Source organism: Mirounga angustirostris, unplaced genomic scaffold (assembly GCF_029215605.1).
Source record: "Mirounga angustirostris isolate CCGP_5_RB_7025 unplaced genomic scaffold, mMirAng1.0.hap1 SCAF_5, whole genome shotgun sequence".
Lineage (NCBI taxonomy): Eukaryota > Metazoa > Chordata > Mammalia > Carnivora > Phocidae > Mirounga > Mirounga angustirostris.
This window is the reverse complement of record NW_026991713.1, coordinates 133790069-133810032: the sequence shown is the minus strand read 5'-3', so window position 1 is coordinate 133810032 and position 19964 is coordinate 133790069. Positions and strand designations below refer to the sequence as shown.

The following is a 19964-nucleotide window of genomic DNA, read 5'->3' as shown; positions in this document are numbered from 1 at the left end:
CAGAAAAAAATATGCCTTTCAAAATATGACTGCTTATTGATAATGCACCTGGTTACCCAAGAGCACTGATGGAGATAGGCAATGAAATTAGTATTGTGTTCATGCCTGCTATCACAATATCCATTCTGCAGCCCATGGATCAAAGAGTCTTTTTGACTTTCAAGTCTTATTTAAGGAATACATTTCATAAGGATATGGCTGCCATAGATAGTGATTCCTCTGATGGACCTGAGCAAAGTACATTGAAAACCTACTGGAAAGGAGTCACCATTCTAGATGCTATTAAGAACATTCATGATTCATAGGAACCCACAGTATCTCTGAGGTGTGCCTATAGATATCTGTCTATCTCTAGAGATAGGTAGGTAGATACATATAGATAGATATTCTTCTGGCAGGCTCATGATCAACTTGAAAATATCACAGTAACTCTCATTTAGGAAGCATCTACTAAGGTCCCCCACACTGTGACAGAACATCCCTTATTCTCATAACAACCTAATACACTGTGGATAATGAGCTCCATTTTATAGGTGAGAAAATCCCATCCAGGAAAGTCAGTGACTTCTGCAATGCTGTATTATCATGACTGAGCTAGGACTTGGACTGAGGTCTGTCTGGCTCCCACACCTCCCATCTTTCTACAACACCTCATGGCCTCACAGACCCAGCACATCTCAGGGTACAAATGAGATCAAAGGAATGCATTTCTTTTCAACAAGTGTGTTCACAGCAGGGAGGACAACAGCCTTTCAGGACTATATGGAGGCAGTTCTGGCACCAAGAGGAAAGCTAAACTAATTGTAATCCCAAAGCCCTCAAAATGCTAAGACTGTGATCTTTGCTGGTCACTTCTTGACCAGACTCTGTTCAGGCTCCCTGAATTCTTTTTCAACAAGGTGTAACTTTTGGGCTTCTGTGTTTGTCTGCATTGTCCAATTTTAGCACAAATCCTAGCAAGTCAGTTTAACCAGTTTAATCTGATTGAGTTCCTGATTTTTCACTATCTCCAGGTAATGTCTGATCATCTGGCCTGCCTTCAACAAGAATCCTGTTAGGTTGGTTTCATCAGAATCTCTCTTACACCCTCTTACTCCCTTCATTCACTGACCTACTGTCTATAAACTCCCATTTTGCCATGCTGTATTTGGAGTCGAGTCCAATCTCTCTCTCCCCACTGCAAGACCCCATTGCAGGAGTCTCTACACCCATTGTGATGCCCCCCCTCTTGAATAAAGTCTTCCTTAATAAGGAAGGCAGGTGAGGGGAAAAGCAGGCAAGAGAAATGAGGTAAGAGGAAAAAAATGCAAGGAAGAGTGAGAACCATTTCAGGGAATTCATATGGACAAAAGTTGAGTGGTGTGGGACATTATGTCATAGGAGAAGTAGAATGAGATGCCCCTGTTTGCATATGTGGTGGCCGGGGTGGGCAGGGATACACAGAGCTCCCTATAATCTTCTCCTAGTGAACTGCTGCTTTCTTTTGATGGTGTGTATTTCCTGTGGTTGCTAGAATAAGTTACCACAAGCTGATGACCTAAAAACAACAGAAATCCATTCCCTCAGAGTTTTAGAGGCCAAGAGTACAAACTGAAGGTGTTGGCGGGACCATGCTCCCTCTGAAGGCTCTATGGGACAGTCCTTCTTGGTCCCTTCCAGCTTCTGATGGTCCCAGTGTTCCTTGGCTTGCAGCCACAACACTCCAGTCTCTGTCTCCCTCTTCACAGCCTTCTCTTCTCTGTATGTCTCTCGTAAGGACACTTGACATTGGGATTTAGTGCCCATCTGTACAATCCAGGGTTCCAGGTGGATATATGTTTTGAGGGGCCACCATTCAAACACTTCTCCATGCATTCATTTATTTACTCATTTGTCCAATGACTCTGTTTAAGCACTTATACACTGCTAACTCCTGAACAATACAGGTTTGAACTGTGTGTGTCCACTTATATATAGATTTTCACAGTATGGTACTGTAAATGTGTTTTCCCTTCCTTATAACTTTCTTAACATATTCTGTACTCTAGCTTACTCTTTGTAAGAATATAGTATGTAATACACACACCGTACAAATATGTGTTAATCGACTGCTCATGTTATGGGTGAGCCTTCTGGTTACTAGTAGGCTATTAGTAGTTAATTTTTTTTATTATGTTAATCACCATACATTACATCATTAGTTTTTGATGTAGTGTTCCATGATTCATTGTTTGCATATAACACCCAGTGCTCCATTCAGTACGTGCCCTCTTTAATACCCATCACCAGGCTAACCCATCCCCCCACCCCCCTCCCCTCTAGAACCCTCAGTTTGTTTCTCAGAGTCCATAGTCTCTCATGGTTCGTCTCCCACTCCAATTCCCCCCGCCTTCATTTTTCCCTTCCTACTATCTTCTTTTTTTTTTTTAACATATAATGTATTATTTGTTTCAGAGGTACAGGTCTGTGATTCAGCAGTCTTACACAACTCACAGTGCTCACTGTAGCACATACCCTCCCAATGTCTATCACCCAGCCACCCCATCCCTCCCACCCCCCACCACTCCAGCAACCCTCTGTTTCCTGAGATTAAGAATTCCTCATATCAGTGAGGTCATATGATACATGTCTTTCTCTGATTGACTTATTTTGCTCAGCATAACACCCTCCAGTTCCATCCATGTCGTTGCAAATGGCAAGATTTCATTAGTAGTTAATTTTTGAGGGAGTCAAAAGTTATATGTGGATTTTTGACCATGCAAGGGTCAGTGCCCCTAACTCCCATATTGTTTAAGGGCCAACTGTACAAAGGAACTGTGGGAAGCATAAAGACAAACTGGACTGAGATCCTACCTTTAGGGATTTACAGCCTAGAAAGGGAGGCAAACTACGCACTTTCATAGCTTGATAGAGTGCCATGAGAGGACAGAGGAATACAATCTGATGGGAGCTTAGGGAGGCAGGAGATACACCAGCTCATGGGATACCCCCGGATTGGGATACTTTATGGCAGATGCGTCAACTGACCTGGATCTTGAGATACAGAAAAATGTTGAATGTGTGGAAATGGGCATTCTAGGCAGAGAAACTAGTATCAGGGAGTCCCAGAGGTGGGAAATGGTGGGAATTTATAGGCAGTGCTAAGAAATTCAGATTGACTAGAGCACAGGTGAGTGAAGGGTGGAAATGGGAAGTCAGGTAGAGAGGTTGGGGACAGAATGGGTGGCCCTGAATGCTTTTTAGCCAGTGAAGATTACACAGAGTTTTGAACATGAGTGTAATGGGATTAAAAACTGATTTGTGAAGATAATATTTTTATGTTTCATAAATAATAAATATTTTAAGTTAAAGACACTTGAGATTCAACAGATGCAGAAAGAGGCCTTCTTGGAGCTTTCCTTATTTGACTGAAAACAGAAATTTCAGAGAAATGAGAACTGCCAAAAATTTCTTCTTCAGGGTGGGTCTATTTGTAGGAGTGAGACCAAGAGTAAACCTACTTACCATAAATCCCTCTCTCTGGGGGAATGTTATGGCCCTGAGGAAGATGGAAGACCACTCATACCTCCATAGGCAAACATTATTACAAACTTTCTTATCTTCTATTTATTCTCCTGAAACCCCATTTACATTCCCTAAAGAAACCTATTTGTTCTTCCCATAGGAGCCTTTTCTCTCCCCCGCCCTACTTTATCCTGCTAAGCTAGGTATTTAAATCCCAAATTCTAACCACTCCTTTGAATTACTCATCACTGGGCACTCCTACATATATGTGTATAGCATGTGTAAGTAAAAGCATGCTTCTCTTGCTAATGTCTTTTGTCAATTTAATCAGCAGGCTCCAGGTTCTTAACATAAGAGGGCAGAGGAAAAGTTATTTCCACCCTGTGGTTTATAATGTATGCTGTATGCATGAATTAAAATGGGGAGAAAGACTTAAGATGGGGAGACTAATCCAGACATGATTAGCAGGAGACAAAGTAGAGATGAGTAGGTCTTTTGGAGAGACTACAAAGGCAGAGTCATGGGGATTTGGTTAAAAAAAGAATAGGGAGAGGGGATAGTCGACAATGACTCTGAGTTTCTGAGCCTGGATGACTGGACCTACGATGGTGACAGTAACGGAGTTAGGAAACACAAGAGAGACTGAGGTTGTAAGACAATAGAGCAAGTCAATGGAGACTGAAGCCTGAAAGCAAGATTAGAACTGGAGATACGGATTGGAGAGGATGTACACTGAGTGATCTTTGAAGGCATGAGGTGACAGGAAGGAACCAAGAGAAAGTGAAAACAAGATGGGGAGAGGGGCCTTGGAAGTGATTTGGGATAGGAGGAAAGGGGCTGGCCATGGGGGCAGTCAAAGGTAGAGGGAGCAAAAGGGGAAAGTGCTGTGTCACAGTGTCTAATGGGGCTGAGGTCGAAGGGAGGGTCTTTCCTCGTCTAAAAAACTGCAGAAAGGTAGATGTGGACCTCGTGCATGCCACAAGCACTAGCTGGAAGGTAGTCCTGGGAGGAAGCAGTACCTGGGGACAGGTGAGAGGACAGAGCTGAATTCGGGTGTTGGAGGAGTAGAGGCAACACTCATGGACCACTCCCAAGAGATCTCGTGGTGAAGGGAAAGAGCAACATAACAGTAACTTAGATGTTATCTGAGTTTCTCACTGATTTGGGGATTTTTAGTGATTCCCAAAATTTACAACATCAACTCAATGCTAGCTACATTTTGATGATAACCACGACAAAAACCCAAGATCTTGGGGGGACAAGTAGGGAATTAAACTAATAGGAGGCATCTTTCTTTGTTTCTTTTATTCCATTTTTACATATCCACCTCTTTGTCATTAAGTCACAATATTTTATCAAAATATACAAACAGCACAGATACTTAAAAATGTATAGCTAGAATCCTAGTTAAACAAGATTGACTGCTACAAGTAGCATGCGTGGGTCTTTTATCTTGAATAATGCCTAAAGGGAGACAAATGAGTCATCAAATCAAATTTAAGGGTATACTAAGAGATTGGTTTTCTTTTCTCTTCGAAGAATTATGCACTTCTTGCTACAGTATGAAGAGGATGGTAATGAGTGACTTCCACTGATCCTGAAATTAACTGAGAATGGGTGGATGGGGTGGTTCTCTTGGCAGGACTAAATGATTCTATGTTGACATGATAGCCACAGTAGGTGTTTTATTAAACCCTCCATCTCAAGGACATGAGCTCTTCTTACTTTCCATTTTTCTCTTTCCTGAGAATTTCATGGCTAATCAGAATGAATGGATTTGTAAATCTCAAGTTACAAGCTATGTTTATTGTGAAGAATTCCCACAAAAACCTATCCAGGCCTGCCCCTGCCACCATTTACACTTCCACAGATGTGAACAGAACAAAACGGGTTAGTGGTTACTTATATGCGGCTGAATGAAGTCCGCTCCTGCACCCGGCGTTGTGCTGTTTCAGTCTTGAGAAGTCTGTGCTCTCTGTGCCCCTCAGGTCATTGATCAGCCGTTGGTGCCCACGGGAAGAGCCATGATTTAGGGCAGTATTAACTTTTCAGGTCTTTTCACAGTGCAGAGGAGAACCGTCGTGCCAGTAAGTAACTATGGTTAGTAATGACCCAGCTTCAAGAGTGACCCCAGGAGAGGACAGGAGGCTCCGAAGGGCGTGGTTATTAGTGAAGTGGAGTTGGCTTCTGCTGCAGATACAAAGTCAGTGAGGAGCTAAAAGGTCTCAGCCTGTATTATTGAGTGTTTCTTTTCTTTCCCAAGGTGAAAAGGAATCCAAGGAGCATCACTTGGACCAGTTCACAGACACAAGGCAAATTCCCTCGTGTGTCAGGAGAGGTTCCTTCAGGATATCAACCTTTCCATCCCTGGGTTAATGAAGGAAAAGTTTCTGAACATGTTCTGGTCCATACTGTTGATCAGGGCTCTGTCTGCAAACGACAGCCGGGGTTTCTCATTTAAGAATTCTTTGTCGAAATTGCTACAGTCATACGGTGATTTCTTGATTAGAGTTTAAGGGAGGAGAGGGAAAAAGGGAAGAAAATCAGCCACAGAATTAATATCTTCATTTCTGTTATCTAGGCTACAGTCGTTGTATGACAAAGTGGGCATTGCCGGTAAACAAGTAATACTTAGAGATAGTGGATTTATGGAACATTCCCAAGATCCTGAGGCATTCACTTAGCAATACTACAATTAAATTCATGTAAAGGAACTTCACTATATACATTCAGATAGGATCTCCTGCTTCTGGTTAATAGTTTACATGACACAGGATTGGCAACCTTTGAAACAGTGGTGAGCCTAAATTTGACCTGTAGCCTTTCGGTCTTCAGGGGGCAGCGTGGGGAAGGGCGGAGGGAAGGGAGAAAGGGTGGGAGGCAAAGGCAGGAGTTCTGCAGATAATATGTTCCTGTTCTTATATCAATATCCTTCACTACTGTTGGTTCCTCTACCCATGTTAATTTTATTATTAGCCATCTTGGACTGTCTTCCACAGACAGGTTGGGACTAGCTCCCCTCAAGCCACCTGGTCCATTGGTGCCCATGAGGAAAAAAAGAATGTAAAAACAAACACCTATTTATAAATACTGCTTTGTATGGTGTACAATTCGATTTTTTTAAGATTATCAAATGTTACCCTTGTATATATGAGCATAACTAAGAGTCAAGTCAGACTCTTTCTACCCTCAAGGGGACTCCTAGGCCGGTGAGGCCAATGGCCTGTGGCCTCTGCCTACAAATAGCTCTTTAGACAACACGTGAGGGAAATTCCTTCCTACTGGCAGAATCGAGAATTGTCCTGTAGGGAACGTGTAGATCAAAAGTCTGATTTTTAGGTGGACAGTATCAAGTTGATTGTAATGTACCATGGAAGTTGAGACATAAGTCACACTGTTCTGATGAGCCTAAAACAAGGTAAAAATGCATGTTGTCACAAATTATTAACTCATCAATTAGGCATGGCACGGTCACAAATAATAGTGCTAGAGGCCGGCCTGTAGAACCCTTAGAGCGTCCCCAGAGCTTGGGACAAATGTTGAGACTAACTCTGCTAACCCTGGGAAAATACTTGCTGCTTCTGGCCATCTACTATCCTGCGTAATAGGAGTAGCTCTTTTCTAGAGTGAAGCACTCTGCCTTGGAGTCCATGAGCCTGTGCCATCTCCATGCAAAGAGACAGTAGAGATGGTTTATATCTACCTAGGTCATTACTACTTTTTTCCCAGTACTCACCAGGAATGGGTAAAGCTGGCAAACCTACCACTTCAAAAAAAATTATTTCTTATAAAAATTGTAGTAAAAATGTACCTAACATAAAAGTGACCATTTGAACCATTTTTAGGAGTATGGTTCAGTGGCATTGCATGCATGCACCGTTCTCAACATCTGCCTGCAGAGCTTTTTCATCCTAACCATGCTTTCCTTTTGTCTTCACTTTATGGCGGCCCGTTCTGCATGTGGCCAGGTCGTTCTGCCCTTCCTTATGGAGGTTAGTGACTTTTGCTAGGGAGCATACACATGGGAATTTAGAGACCTGTCTTTTCCTAAGGCCCCAACTGACTTCTTCCTTAAAGAGAAGAACATGTAACAACCACCATTAGGGAATATAGTTATGTGAATGAATCACAAATGTCAGGCAAACTCGAATTAATGTCATGGAAGACATGGCTCCAAACCCCCTGACATGGAGAGTGACCATGGAGCAGGTATGTACCCCGGGCAAAGGCTCCATATCTTATCTGAGAGTCACCTGGCACATGCGTGTTAAGTCTGATGCATGGACGCCCAGCAGTTCATTTTCATGCAGGCACATGATTTCATCACAGAGGTTAGATATTGCACCCCACCCCCCCACCGGCCAGATAATCTGAATTATAATTAAGGAAGCACTTTCCTCCAAGAACTGAACCCAGGAGGGAAGCTGGGGCTCAGGCAGGGGTGCGGGGCAGGCGGGCAACCCTGGGTGGGGGGAGAAGCAAAGCGGGAATGGTGGGGAGCAAATGGTCCTGGTGGGTCCTTACCACTTTAGGCCGGAATGGTGGGTCAATCTCCTTTCGTTCAAGCTCTTCCCAGTTGATCTCCCGAAACAAAGGGTGCTGGCGGATGTCTCCCCTTACTCCCAGCCTCTTTTCAGGTTCCCTCACGAAGAGCTGAGCAAGAGCAGAAAGGGAGCAGTTACTTCTCAAGGGACTAGCCGGTCAGCCTCAGACGAGGTTGCATTTCTTAACCTAGAGCCAAAGGAATTTGACTCCACAAAGTTAAAGGCCCAGTGATTTGACACTTGCTTCTCTAACCTTATTTTTGTACTTACCAGCATCAACTGTTGCCTCAAGTCACACTGGTGACAACATTCTCCCTCAAATGAGCCTTCTGAATATTCCAGAATCTGGGCTTTTGCTGCCTTGCTCTTTGCCCTAGAAATGCTGTCTTTCAAGGGGTATAGACCCGGTTTGAAATCGGCCTTGCCCTGTGTTATGTAGGACTTCTGTCAGGTTACAGGACTCTGTGACTCACAGCGTCCTCACATGTAAAGTGAGTGAAGTGTCCTTGGTGCGGGGCTGTTCTGTGGGGGGGATAATATAACTACACACACACACACAGACACAGACACACATATGCACTGATTCCTGGTCTGTAAAACCCAACAACATAGAATAAGTGGATCATTTGTTGCTTAGTTGACTGCCCATTAATCGAGTTTGATTTCTGATAAAGCTACCTTCTAAGTAGAACAGTTCTGCTATGAAGAAAATCTCACTTTAGGGATAATATAAACCAGTCACTGAGAGTCCACTTTGGACAAGGCATCTGCAAATCTGCTTGTAAAATAATATTTAATTCAAATAATCTTTAATATTTTCTGACTTGTTACATATATGTGTGTGTGTGTGTGTGTGCGCGCGCTGTCCCCTCTCCCGTTACTTTCCCCCATGAAGTCAAACTGAACATTGGCCAAGACAGGAAAGAAACTTGGAAACTCTTCAAACTCAAACACAGCAAGTCAAAAGCAGTACGGAATAGAGTCTAAACACAAGACCTGGGGAAGCGACGGGTCCCAAATGCCTGCAGTGGTTACTACTTTTTCTTACCCCAGCTAGATGTCTCTTTGGAAAGTGCTAGCTATAGGATGTCATAAGGACACCGTGGGTCTCTGAAACAAGAACCACAGTGAAATGCAGTGATTTTCCAGGAGGCTCTGGCAGGACCTGACTTCCATTAACAACTTATTTACAGGGATCTTTTGCTTTTACCTATTTTAAGAATATCCAGTCTTTGTGTTTTTAAACACTCCTTTACTTGTCTTGCCTTCCTACTTGAAAATCTTCAAAGGCTCTACCAAACCCCCTCCCCCACAAAATCCCAAAACTAAAAGAACAAAAAACAACATGCTATAGCAAAGTAGATTTTTTCCTTCTTTTTTGTAATTATGATAATCTTTTTTTAAAGTCCAATTATAATGCTCATACAACCACCTAGTATATTCACATGGTTAGTCGTCCTAACTCCCTCTCCCCCTTACCCTATGCTGGCCGCTGAGGCCTCTTAATGGAACTTAAGGTTCTAAAGCTCTGTTACAAAACCACTAACATGAGGCTGTCACCCAAGAGACTTACTATCCACATGGCCTCCGGCAAGTTTTCTTTTCTTTTTTCTTTTTTTTTTTAAAGCTTTTATTTATTTATTTGACAGAGAGAGACACAGCGAGAGAGGGAACACAAGCAGGGGGAGTGGGAGAGGGAGAAGCAGGCTCCCTGCAGAGCAGGGAGCCCGACGCGGGACTCGATCCCAGGACCCTGGGATCATGACCTGAGCTGAAGGCAGTCGCCTAACCAAGTGAGCCACCCAGGTGCCCTCGGGCAAGTTTTCTGTCTCGATCTCCTCACCTGTAAAATGCAGGGTGAAGCAAGGTCATCTCTATGCCCTGGTGAGTCCTAATGTCCTCTGTGCCTAGGTGCCATCCCAGGCTCTCTGTGGCCTCTGCTGACACACATCCTTCCATTCCCACTGTAACCCTCTCTTCTGTCCAGACATGTCTACTCACTGTATGTGCCACCTGTCTTTCCTACCTCTGTCCTTCGCTAGTGACCTTTCTTTCTTTCAAGGAGATACCTCTCCCCACATTCTGCTCCCATTTCCTTCTCCCCATCTTTAAATCCCAGCCAACCAGTCTTTAAATACCCCCTCTTTGTGAGGCTTTCTTTGATTCCCTTAACACCTGGTGAGCTCTCCCTGCCCTTCAAGTCAAGCTCATGGTTGATTCTGGGACTCATTCCAACCAATGTTCTTGGGGAGTCAGGCATGGTGCTAGATGTCTCAGCTGTATCATCCTGATTTTAAAAACAGATTCTAAAAGCAGCTATCACTGTCCCATTGTCAGTTGGGGAAAATAAGGTTCAGAGAGTAGCCATGTTACTTGCTCAAGATCACAGATAGAGCCATAGTCAGGGGTAGAGCCTGAGTTGTAAGCAGCCCCTTCTTTTTTTTTTTTTTTAATTTTTTATTGTTATGTTAATCACCATACATTACATCATTAGTTTTTTTTTTTTTTAAAGATTTTATTTATTTATTTGAGAGAGAGAATGAGACAGAGAGAGAGAGCATGAGATGGGGGAGGATCAGAGGGAGAAGCAGACTCCCTGCTGAGCAGGGAGCCTGATGCGGGACTTGATCCTGGGACTCCAGGATCATGACCTGAGCTGAAGGCAGTCGCTTAACCAACTGAGCCACCCAGGCGCCCCATCATTAGTTTTTGATATAGTGTTCCATGATTCATTGTTTGTGCATAACACCCAGTGCTCCATGCAGAACGTGCCTCTTTAATACCCATCACCAGGGTAACCCATCCTCCCACCCCCCTCCCCTCTAGAACCCTCAGTTTGTTTCTCAGAGTCCATAGTCTCTCATGGTTCGTCTCCCCCTCCGATTTCCCCCCCTTCATTCTTCCCCTCCTGCTAGCTTTTTTTTTTTTTCTTAACATATAATGTATTATTTGTTTCAGAGGTACAGATCTGGGATTCAACAGTCTTGAAAAATTCACAGCGCTCACCATAGCACATACCCTCCCCAGTGTCTATCACCCAGCCATCCCATCCCTCCCACCCCAACTCCCACTCCAGCAACCCTCAGTTTGTTTCCTGAGATTAAGAATTCCTCATATCAGTGAGGTCATATGATACATGTCTTCTCTGATTGACTTATTTCGCTCAGCATAACACCCTCCAGTTCCATCCACGTCGTTGTCAATGGCAAGATCTCATTCCTTTTGATGGCTGCATAATATTCCATTGTGTGTGTGTGTGTGTGTGTATGTATATATATATATATATATATATATATATATATATATATATATATATATATATATATATACCACATCTTCTTTATCCATTCATCTGTCGATGGACATCTTGGCTCTTTCCACAGTTTGGCTATTGTGGACATTGCTGCTATAAACATCAGGGTGCACGCACCCCTTCAGATCCCTACATTTGTATCTTTGGGGTAAATACCCAGTAGTATAAGCAGCCCCTTCTTGATTCTGGTGGTGAATCTGAACATCTTCCCTTCATTAGCTAAAGTATCACTATATATAAATATTTTTTAAGAGTATTTTTTTTTTTACTAGAGTGTAAGCTCGGAGGGCAGACACCATTTATATTTCTCCTTCTTCCAACCTCACACAGTGCCACGCACAAAGTAGATGCTCAATAAATGTTTGTTGAATAAGTGAGCGAATGGTCCCACTTTATTACTTGCAGATCATGTCTTCAGTCCTCACTTTGTTAGCTTCTTGTTTTTAGCATATAGAACAGCATATAGAAAAGGCACCAACTTCACAGTGAAACCTTTTTTTTCTGTAGACTCAGACACCAGTGTAAGTCAACACATGGAAAAGCAGATGGATTTTTTAGAAGCAGAGGGAATGAGTGACTGACCCCATATCTCTTCCCTTGAAATGATACCCTCTTGACCTCTACTTCTTGGAAGCTAAGTAGGGTCGGGCCTGGTTAGTACTTGGATGGGAGACCTCTACTTCTTAAGCACATTTTGATGAAACAAGATGAGAGGGAAGATGTGAGTGCCTCAAGAATGGGCCAAAAACTAGCTCATGTTGTTATAATTAAAGACTTCAGTGAATTAAATTAGAAGCAACTGCCCTAGGCTGCATGTGCACCATGCTGTTTTCCATTAGATGTTCCCAGGACCATGTGGCATTTGATCCTAGGGCATCATGACAAAGCTTTCTGAGCCTGTTCTATGTACCTGTGAAATTAAAAAATATACCTTTTAAAAGATAAAATGTGTAATGAGAATATAATGTGATCTCCAGCTTTGAGATGCAAATTTCTTGCTAGTCTTGCACAAGAGTAAGTTATTGTCTTCTCTGTCCTGCCACAAATCACCCCTCCTCCTTCCAGGTCCTGAAGATGACCGGTGACCTCATGGGAGGCCATCGGCTCTGTGCCACGGAAGCTGCACCGAGGGACTCAGTGTTCACAAATGAAGACTTGCTTTTGTTCACAAAAGCTGTCAGAGGGTGGTTTACATTTCTGGGAAACAGCACAATGAATGGCCAGGATGCAGCTGGAGTTTGTTAAAACTCATTTGACTGTCTGGGCTAGAACGCAGTGCTGGATTGCTGAGGACGGCCCCCAGCGCACAGCATCCTGGAGTCATTTCCCCTCCTCATTCCCTCCTCAGATCTTTCTGTAGACGGGAGAGGTGTTTCTGTTTGAGATCACTCATCTCCCAGCAGTTTCCAAATAAATGGGCAGGACATCCTGGATGGACACATGAGGGAGAAAGGGGTGTTTCTTTGGCAAGAGTCAACTAAACAGCAGTGTCCCAGTTGTGATTCGTGATGGAGTACCACCTCTTCCACCGTGTAGTTGGTTCATACACGACGTGCAATCTCGCCCGACGACAGCTAAAGGGGATAGAGTCTGATGTGGATGCCGCTGCTGTAACAGATGCGGCTTTTTCAGAGGACCAATTACTTCTGGGTTTTACAACATTATACATATAATTCCCTAGAGGAAGTTTCTCAGAAATGATACTACCTTTGATCTTTGCAGAAAAGGGAGCTCAAGGATGTGGGGGACTGTTGGATCAAAGTTACAGAGCAAATGGGGAGCAGAGATGAAACTAGAGGCCAGTCTTATTGTCAGCAAATTGCACAAGGGAAACTAATTTTTATCAGCCCAATGGCTGGAACATGGGAGAGGACTTTCTTCCTCATGGAACAAGGACAGGGAATTTTTACTAACTCACAGGGGAAAGAATAAGCCCCATCTCCTCCACATGGCTGTAAAACCATTTTCACTAACTAGTCCCTCCCTCCCTCATTCTTTATCCTCACTTGTCTTGGTTTCTGCTCTGTTAAACCTGATTTATTTTCCACCCTCACAGCAAATCTTTTTCCTGCTATTGAAACTGCACACGATTTGGTCTTGGTATTTGCTGACATTTTGCCTTAGATTTTATTTTGTTTATAAACTTTTTATTTCGAAGTAATATAGTGTCTTAGTCCGCTTGGCCTGCTGTAACAGTGCCATAGACTACATGATGGCTTAAACAATAAACATTTACTTATTACAGTTCTGGAGGCTGGAAGTCCAAGATCAAGGTGCCAGCCTGGGCAGTTTCTGGTGAGGACCCTCTTCTTGGCTTGTAGATGGCCACCTTCCTGCTGTGTCCTCACATGGCCTTTCCTTGGTGAGTGCACTTGGAGGGGGAGAAATCTCTCTCTTCTTCTTTGTATAAGGGCACTAGTCATCATGGTGGCCCCACCCTCATTATGTCATCTATGCCTAATTATGTCCCAAAGGCCTCACCTCCTATAATCATCATTTTGGGGGTTGGGGCTTCAATATAGAATTTGGGGTGGGCACATTCAGTCCATACATATAGATTCACAGGATGTTAAAAGCTAGTACAGGTGGGGATGCCTGGGTGGCTCAGTCAGTTAAGCATCTGCCTTTGGCTCAGGTCATCATCCTAGGGTCCTGGGATCGAGTCCCGCATTGGGCTCCCTGCTCAGTGGGGAGTCTGTTTCTCCCTCTCCCTCTGCCTTCCGCTCCCCCTGCTTGTGCTCTCCCTCTCCCTCTCTGTCAATAAATAAATATTTAAAAAAAGCTACTAAAGGTGTCCTGTCTACCCTTCACGCAGCTTCCCCTAATGCTTATATCATATGTAATTACAGTGTGATATCCAAACCAGGAGATGGGCATTAATAAGTGTGTATGTCTAGTTCTCTGTCATTTTATCCCACGTGTAGATCTGGGTAACTACCATGACACATTAAGACCCAGTACTGTCCTGTCAGCACAAAGCTGTCCCTTGGGATACCCCTTTACAGTCATACTCCCTAACCCCCACTGCCACTAATCTGATTTCTGTCTCCACAATGTCCTTTCCAGAATGTTACACAAGTGGACTCACAGAATGTGACCTTTTGAGGCTGGCTTTTTTTTTTTTTTGGTCACTCAGCCTAATGCCCTTGCGGTCCATCCAAGTTGTTTTGTATATCAGTAATAGTTCATTTCTTTTTACTGCTGAGTAATATTCCATATACATAACTCCTCATCTTTCCCCCTCCAACAGGAAGCGATCCTTTCTTCCTACTCAGTCTTTCTGTCCTTTGAAACCATCCCTCCCAACATTTATTTCTGATTAACTCCACCTGGCCCCGTCCTCACTCCTCGGCAGGAGCTCTCCCAGATCCCGAGGCGGAGCTAGGTTTGGGAAGCACAGCTGTTGGGTTTTATGGAACATCAACAGGTGAATGTGGATCGCCTCCAGGCAGCCCCCCAAACTGTTTCCTTATTTCCTCCTTCTGGTGGGTTTTGTTGGATCAGGCTTTCTCAGTGTCCTGTCAACATTTGTACGTTGAAACCCTAACCCCCGATGTGAGTGTACCTGGAGGATTGGAGCAATTAAGGCTAAATGAGGTCATATGGGCAGGAACCTGGTCCAATAGAATTAGTTAAGAGGAAACAGCAGAGAGCTCTTCACTCGCTATGTGAGGACAAGGCAAGACGATGCCTGCCTGCAAACCGGGAAGAGAGCCTCCACCAGAAACCAACCCTGCTGACCCTGCTCTTGGACTTCCAGCCTCCAGAACTCTAAGTAAATGTGTGAGTCCCTCAGTCGGTGATATTTTGTTACAGCAGCTGGCGCCAACCATGCCTCACCTGAAGTCATGTGTGAAAGAAAAGCAGCGACTCTAAGAATGTTTGAACTTGCCTTTATGTAAAGCAAAATTGCTTCCATTCCAATCCTAACTTCATTTTTACTATAGTCTTTTTAATTGGTTAATTTTGGAAATCAGCTTTCATTTTATATGTGTGTTGTTCAGTCACTAAAAGTGTATTTAATTGGTCGTTCCGAGAGTTTCCTGGGTTTATGGCTTGTTTGGATAACAGAAATGGAAAGATGCATTGAACTGGCTCAGATTTCAAATGCCATCAGCCTCGGGCTAGGTGTCCTGGGAAGGCTTTGTCAGCACTTTAGATTCAATATCTTGATTCCTGGGGGAGAGCTCTAGAGTTGCCTCAACATCTCAAAGACTCTGGACAAGTTTTCAGTTGTATATGAGAGCAGGAGAAGCTGATGCCCTTTACATTTAAGTCCAAGTAGTTCATGAGAAAAAAGCAGACTAGTGAAAAAAGATGGGCCTGGTCATCTTTTTTTAGTTTAGATTTTAAATCCACTGATAGGTTCTAGTGTTGAAAGGTCTTACCCTAGTCTCCCTTTTCAATATAAAGACACTAAGGCTGGAAATTATTTCCCTAAATGATGTCTTTAAAAGCCAGCTGAGATAAGAGATGCTAGAATTTAAAACACCTGTATTCTTGGTCCACTTCTTTTAGATTTGTTAGCTTCTTGATCACACCGGTACATCTCCTTGTCCAAATAGTTTCCAGACAGCTCACTGAGGGCAGGTGGTTGTTATATGTGATAGCATGTTGTAGTACCGTGATTTATTTTATTTTATTTTATTTTTTGTACTCAAACACTGTATTCTGTATCCTCTACAAAGGTAAACTGGGACTCTAAAATCCAAATCTTTAATGATGGCTCTCAGGTGTTTCTTATAGCTCTTCATTGGTTTGGCCTGGGAGCTCCCGGTTCACGGCAAGCGATTCTCAGAGCCCAGTTTGCCTCCATGGCATTACCAGTTCTGCATTGATTCTGGGCTATCATGATCAGGGGTCTGACTCCTGCTTTGATGGTGAATTCTAGAGATTGCTGCAGAGGTAGTGACAGTCTGAACTCTGAGCTATAGGGGGAAAATGCATCAATATTTCCAGTGGACACAGGAAGGGAATGTGGCAGGAGAGCTGGTCTGCATCATTTTAAATACTGCCTGAAAGGCTCATTCAGCAGGCAGTGAACAGTGGGGGGGTCTCAGTGAGATGGAACATCATGGAATTGGTATCTAATGTCCATCCTATTGGTGCCTCAGTTGAAACAGATGGTGAGCATCCATTTAAATCCAGTTCGAGATGACTATTTTTTACCATATATAAATCGGAACCTAGAAATGAATGGGAGTACCAATCAGAATACCTAATACTAAATCTATGGAGTCTCCTTGACTTCATTTCTTACCTTCACTAGAAGGTCCTTTGCCTCCTTCTCAAGCCATCGAGGGTAAAAGGGATTGTCCATACGGATGGAGTGGAAAAGCTCTTCTTCATCTTGCCCATGGAAAGGTGACTGACCAATTAGCATCTCATAGAGGAGAACGCCAAAGGACCACCAGTCAACAGAATGGTTGTATTTCTGACCCAGCAAGATCTGTGTGACCAAGAGGCAGAGATGTAATTAATAAACATGAGGTGGATGAGTGAAAACCCTGCTTGAACTTTTCAATACCACTCAGTAAGTAGTTGATGGTGATGACAGTATGTGGTTTTAACACAGATCACACTGAAAACTATATCTTTTGAGAAGCTGATGATTGAACAGAAATGAGTGGGCAGTGCCAAAGTGAGCAAATATTTTTTGGTTTTAATTTTTACTTCTCCTCTGGCCTTATGTATAACAACTGACCTGTGCCTTTAGCTTTCATTTTCCCACCTGTGATGTGAAGACTTGGGTGGTAGACTCGGACCTCAGGAAGCTGGTATGTATCTATTCTCTCCTGTGAATAGCTAAACCAAACCCACATGTTTTACTGACTTCTACTGTCCTGAGACTTCGCATAAACTTTCAGTAGGTCTAAAGAAGTCATCTGATCAAATACATTCCTTAAAGCCACAGTTGTATAACTAACGAGTCCCATCTGTGGTCACCATTAGAGTCAGATTTAGTGGGGCACCTGGGTGGCTCAGTTGGTTAAGCGTCTGACTCGTGATTTTTGGCTCAGGTCATGATCTCAGGGTTATGAGATTGAGCCCATGTTGCGCTGGGCAAGGAGACTGCTTGGGATTCTCTCTCTTCCTCTGCCCCTCCCCCAGCACCCCACTTGAATACTCCCCCCTCCCCCCACAAAAGTCTGATTTAGGGAGTATGCCAAAAGAGACTAGGATAACAGATTTCAGTTCCAGAAATCTGCTGAGAGTGGTGTGCAGCTTGACAATGGTGCTTTGAGTAGAACTGGTCTTGTCTTTTTTTTTTTTTTAAGATTTTATTTATTTGACAGAGAGAGACACAGAGAGGGAACACAAGCAGGGGGAGTGGGAGAGGGAGAAGCAGGCTCCCCACTGAGCAGAGAGCCCAACACGGGGCTTGATCCCAGGACCCTGGGATTATGACCTGAGCCGAAGGCAGACGCTTAACGACTGAGCCACCCAGGCGCCCCAGGTCTTGTCTGTCCTTTAGGGAAGTGGGTTTCAAGTCTGGGATCCCACCTAACTTTTAAAAAGATTGCTACCCTTTCACCAATCCACTCTCCTGGCAGAAAAGCTTTTGTATTCTGTATTCTGTATTCAGCCGCTTCCTTATTTAATGTTGGGAGGTAGCATACCTGTGACTCTGCTCAATGCTTGTCATCCTAACAAACCAAGCTCCGACCTTCTCTAAAAACTGTGCGTAGTGTCCGTCAGCAGATGAATGGACAAACAATGTGATCCATACATACAATAGAATATTTTTTCAGCCTTAAAACAGAAGGAAATCCTGACACATGATACCCCCTGGATAAACCTCGAGGACATTGTGCTAAGTGAAATAAGCCAGACTCAAGAAGACAAATACCGTATGATTCCACTTATATGAGGTCCCTAGAAGAGGCTGATTTATAGGGACAGAAAGTAAAATGATGGTGGCTGGGGATTTGGGGAAATGGGGAGCTGTTTAATGGAAATAGTGTTTCAGTTGTGCCAGATTAAAAAAATTCTGGAGATTGGTTGTATAATAATGGGAATATACTTAACACTCACTGAATAATACTCTTAAGAATGATAAGATGGTGGGGTGCCTGGGTGGCTCAGTTGGTTAAGCGACTGCCTTCGGCTCAGGTCATGATCCTGCAGTCCCTGGATCGAGCCCCGCATCGGGCTCCCTGCTTGGCAGGGAGTCTGCTTCTCCCTCTGACCCTCCCCTCTCTCATGTGCTTTCTCTCATTCTCTCTCTCTCAAATAAATCAATAAAATCTTTAAAAAAAAATGGTAAGGTGGTGTATTTTACAGTTTGTATGTTTTACCATGATTAAAACCAGTACATAGTAGGAACACAGTAATAGTTTGTTAAATGAAGAAGAGGAGAAAATCCTTGTCTTTTGTGACTGCCGCTCCCAGGATGGGTTGGGGACAAGCTGCTTTATTACCCCAAATGGAGAAGCGATAATAGTATTGAAGCACAAAATTAAAAAGCGAGACCGGGACCCTCTTGGGATGGCTGTCCTTTCCACCCTGCAATTTAAAGCCCAGCTCAGTGCCCACCCATCTGAGCACATTCACGTAAACACACGGAGGTCATCTTAGAGTTCCTCATTGGAAATGGAATTTCTCTTTAAGTGGGCCCTGGGAATGAATGGTAGAATTACAGCACTGGTGGCTTTAGGAAAGAAAAATGATGCTGTATTCTAGACATTCCGTGTCTTGGTGCTGGTGAACCTTTTGATGCAGCAGAACCAGGTGCACTGACTGCTACCCCCCTCCCCGCCCCCTCTCCCCCTCCCCCCCAGGCCTGTCCCTGGGGAATGAGATCCTTCTGGAGTGAGGCTCCGGGATATGGTGGAAGTGTCTCCAATGCAGGAGTTGATAAACTCAACGAAACTGAGATGGCCATGCAAAATGTTGTGGGTTCTACCTCTGGCTCAGTCCCTTCTTGTGTAGTTTGGGGCCAACTCCTTCACCCCCCTCTGTGCCTCATTTGTGAGAAGTGGTGACAACATCTGGGTGACTTATTACTGGGTGGTTGTGAGGACCCGGTGAAAAGTAGGGAAGGCAGAGTGCTGTGTCCTATGGAAATGACTCTATGCTCTAGGATAAATACCTATCTTGACCAACTGGTACCCATTTGTGAAAATAAAGATCAAGTTGCTGACGGATTTTTGCAATCTGCCACTGACTTCCAGCATAGAAATGCTAGCCACTCTCCTTAACTCGATTTTTAAATACTAAAGTTAACTTTCAAGTTTAGAGAAGATAGAGTATTCCTTAAGGCAAAGTTTAAAAGTAGATCCAGGGAGAACGATAAAGAAAACAAGGGTGCATGTGTGAGCACAGGCACACAATCTTTGTTCAGGTGCATTTGCCTTAAATTGGGAGGGGTGGGGGAGGGCTGCTTCACATGCAATTCCCAGGTCGTGTCACGAGGGGGAGCCCAAAGCAACCAGAAACTGCTCTGAGCATCATCCCGTCTTTGTAAACAACTTCATCGGGAAGGACAGATGAAAAGGAATTTGGAGGACAGGAGACAGCTGTGGTGGAAATTAAGCTCGGTGATGTTAAAGAATTTGTCTTAAGTCAGGAGGAAGAAGCACAGCGCAGATCACCCTGCCAGAACAGAAGTATGCTGACCTGAG

General features: G+C 43.8%; 1 protein-coding gene across 3 annotated transcripts in view; it reads right to left on the bottom strand.

The window, feature by feature from the left end:
- Positions 1–5269: 5269 nt before the first annotated feature.
- Positions 5270–19964, bottom strand: part of PRKCQ (protein kinase C theta) — a 192529-nt gene continuing 177834 nt past the window's right edge. For all 3 annotated transcript variants that reach the window (XM_064592092.1, XM_064592093.1, XM_064592094.1), the window contains 3 exons: positions 16601–16789; positions 8008–8136; positions 5270–5983 (listed from right to left, as the gene is read on the bottom strand). In XM_064592092.1, the coding sequence (XP_064448162.1) occupies positions 5828–5983; positions 8008–8136; positions 16601–16789 (474 nt within the window). In that variant the 3' untranslated portion in view covers positions 5270–5827. The remainder of the gene's footprint in view (positions 5984–8007; positions 8137–16600; positions 16790–19964) is intronic.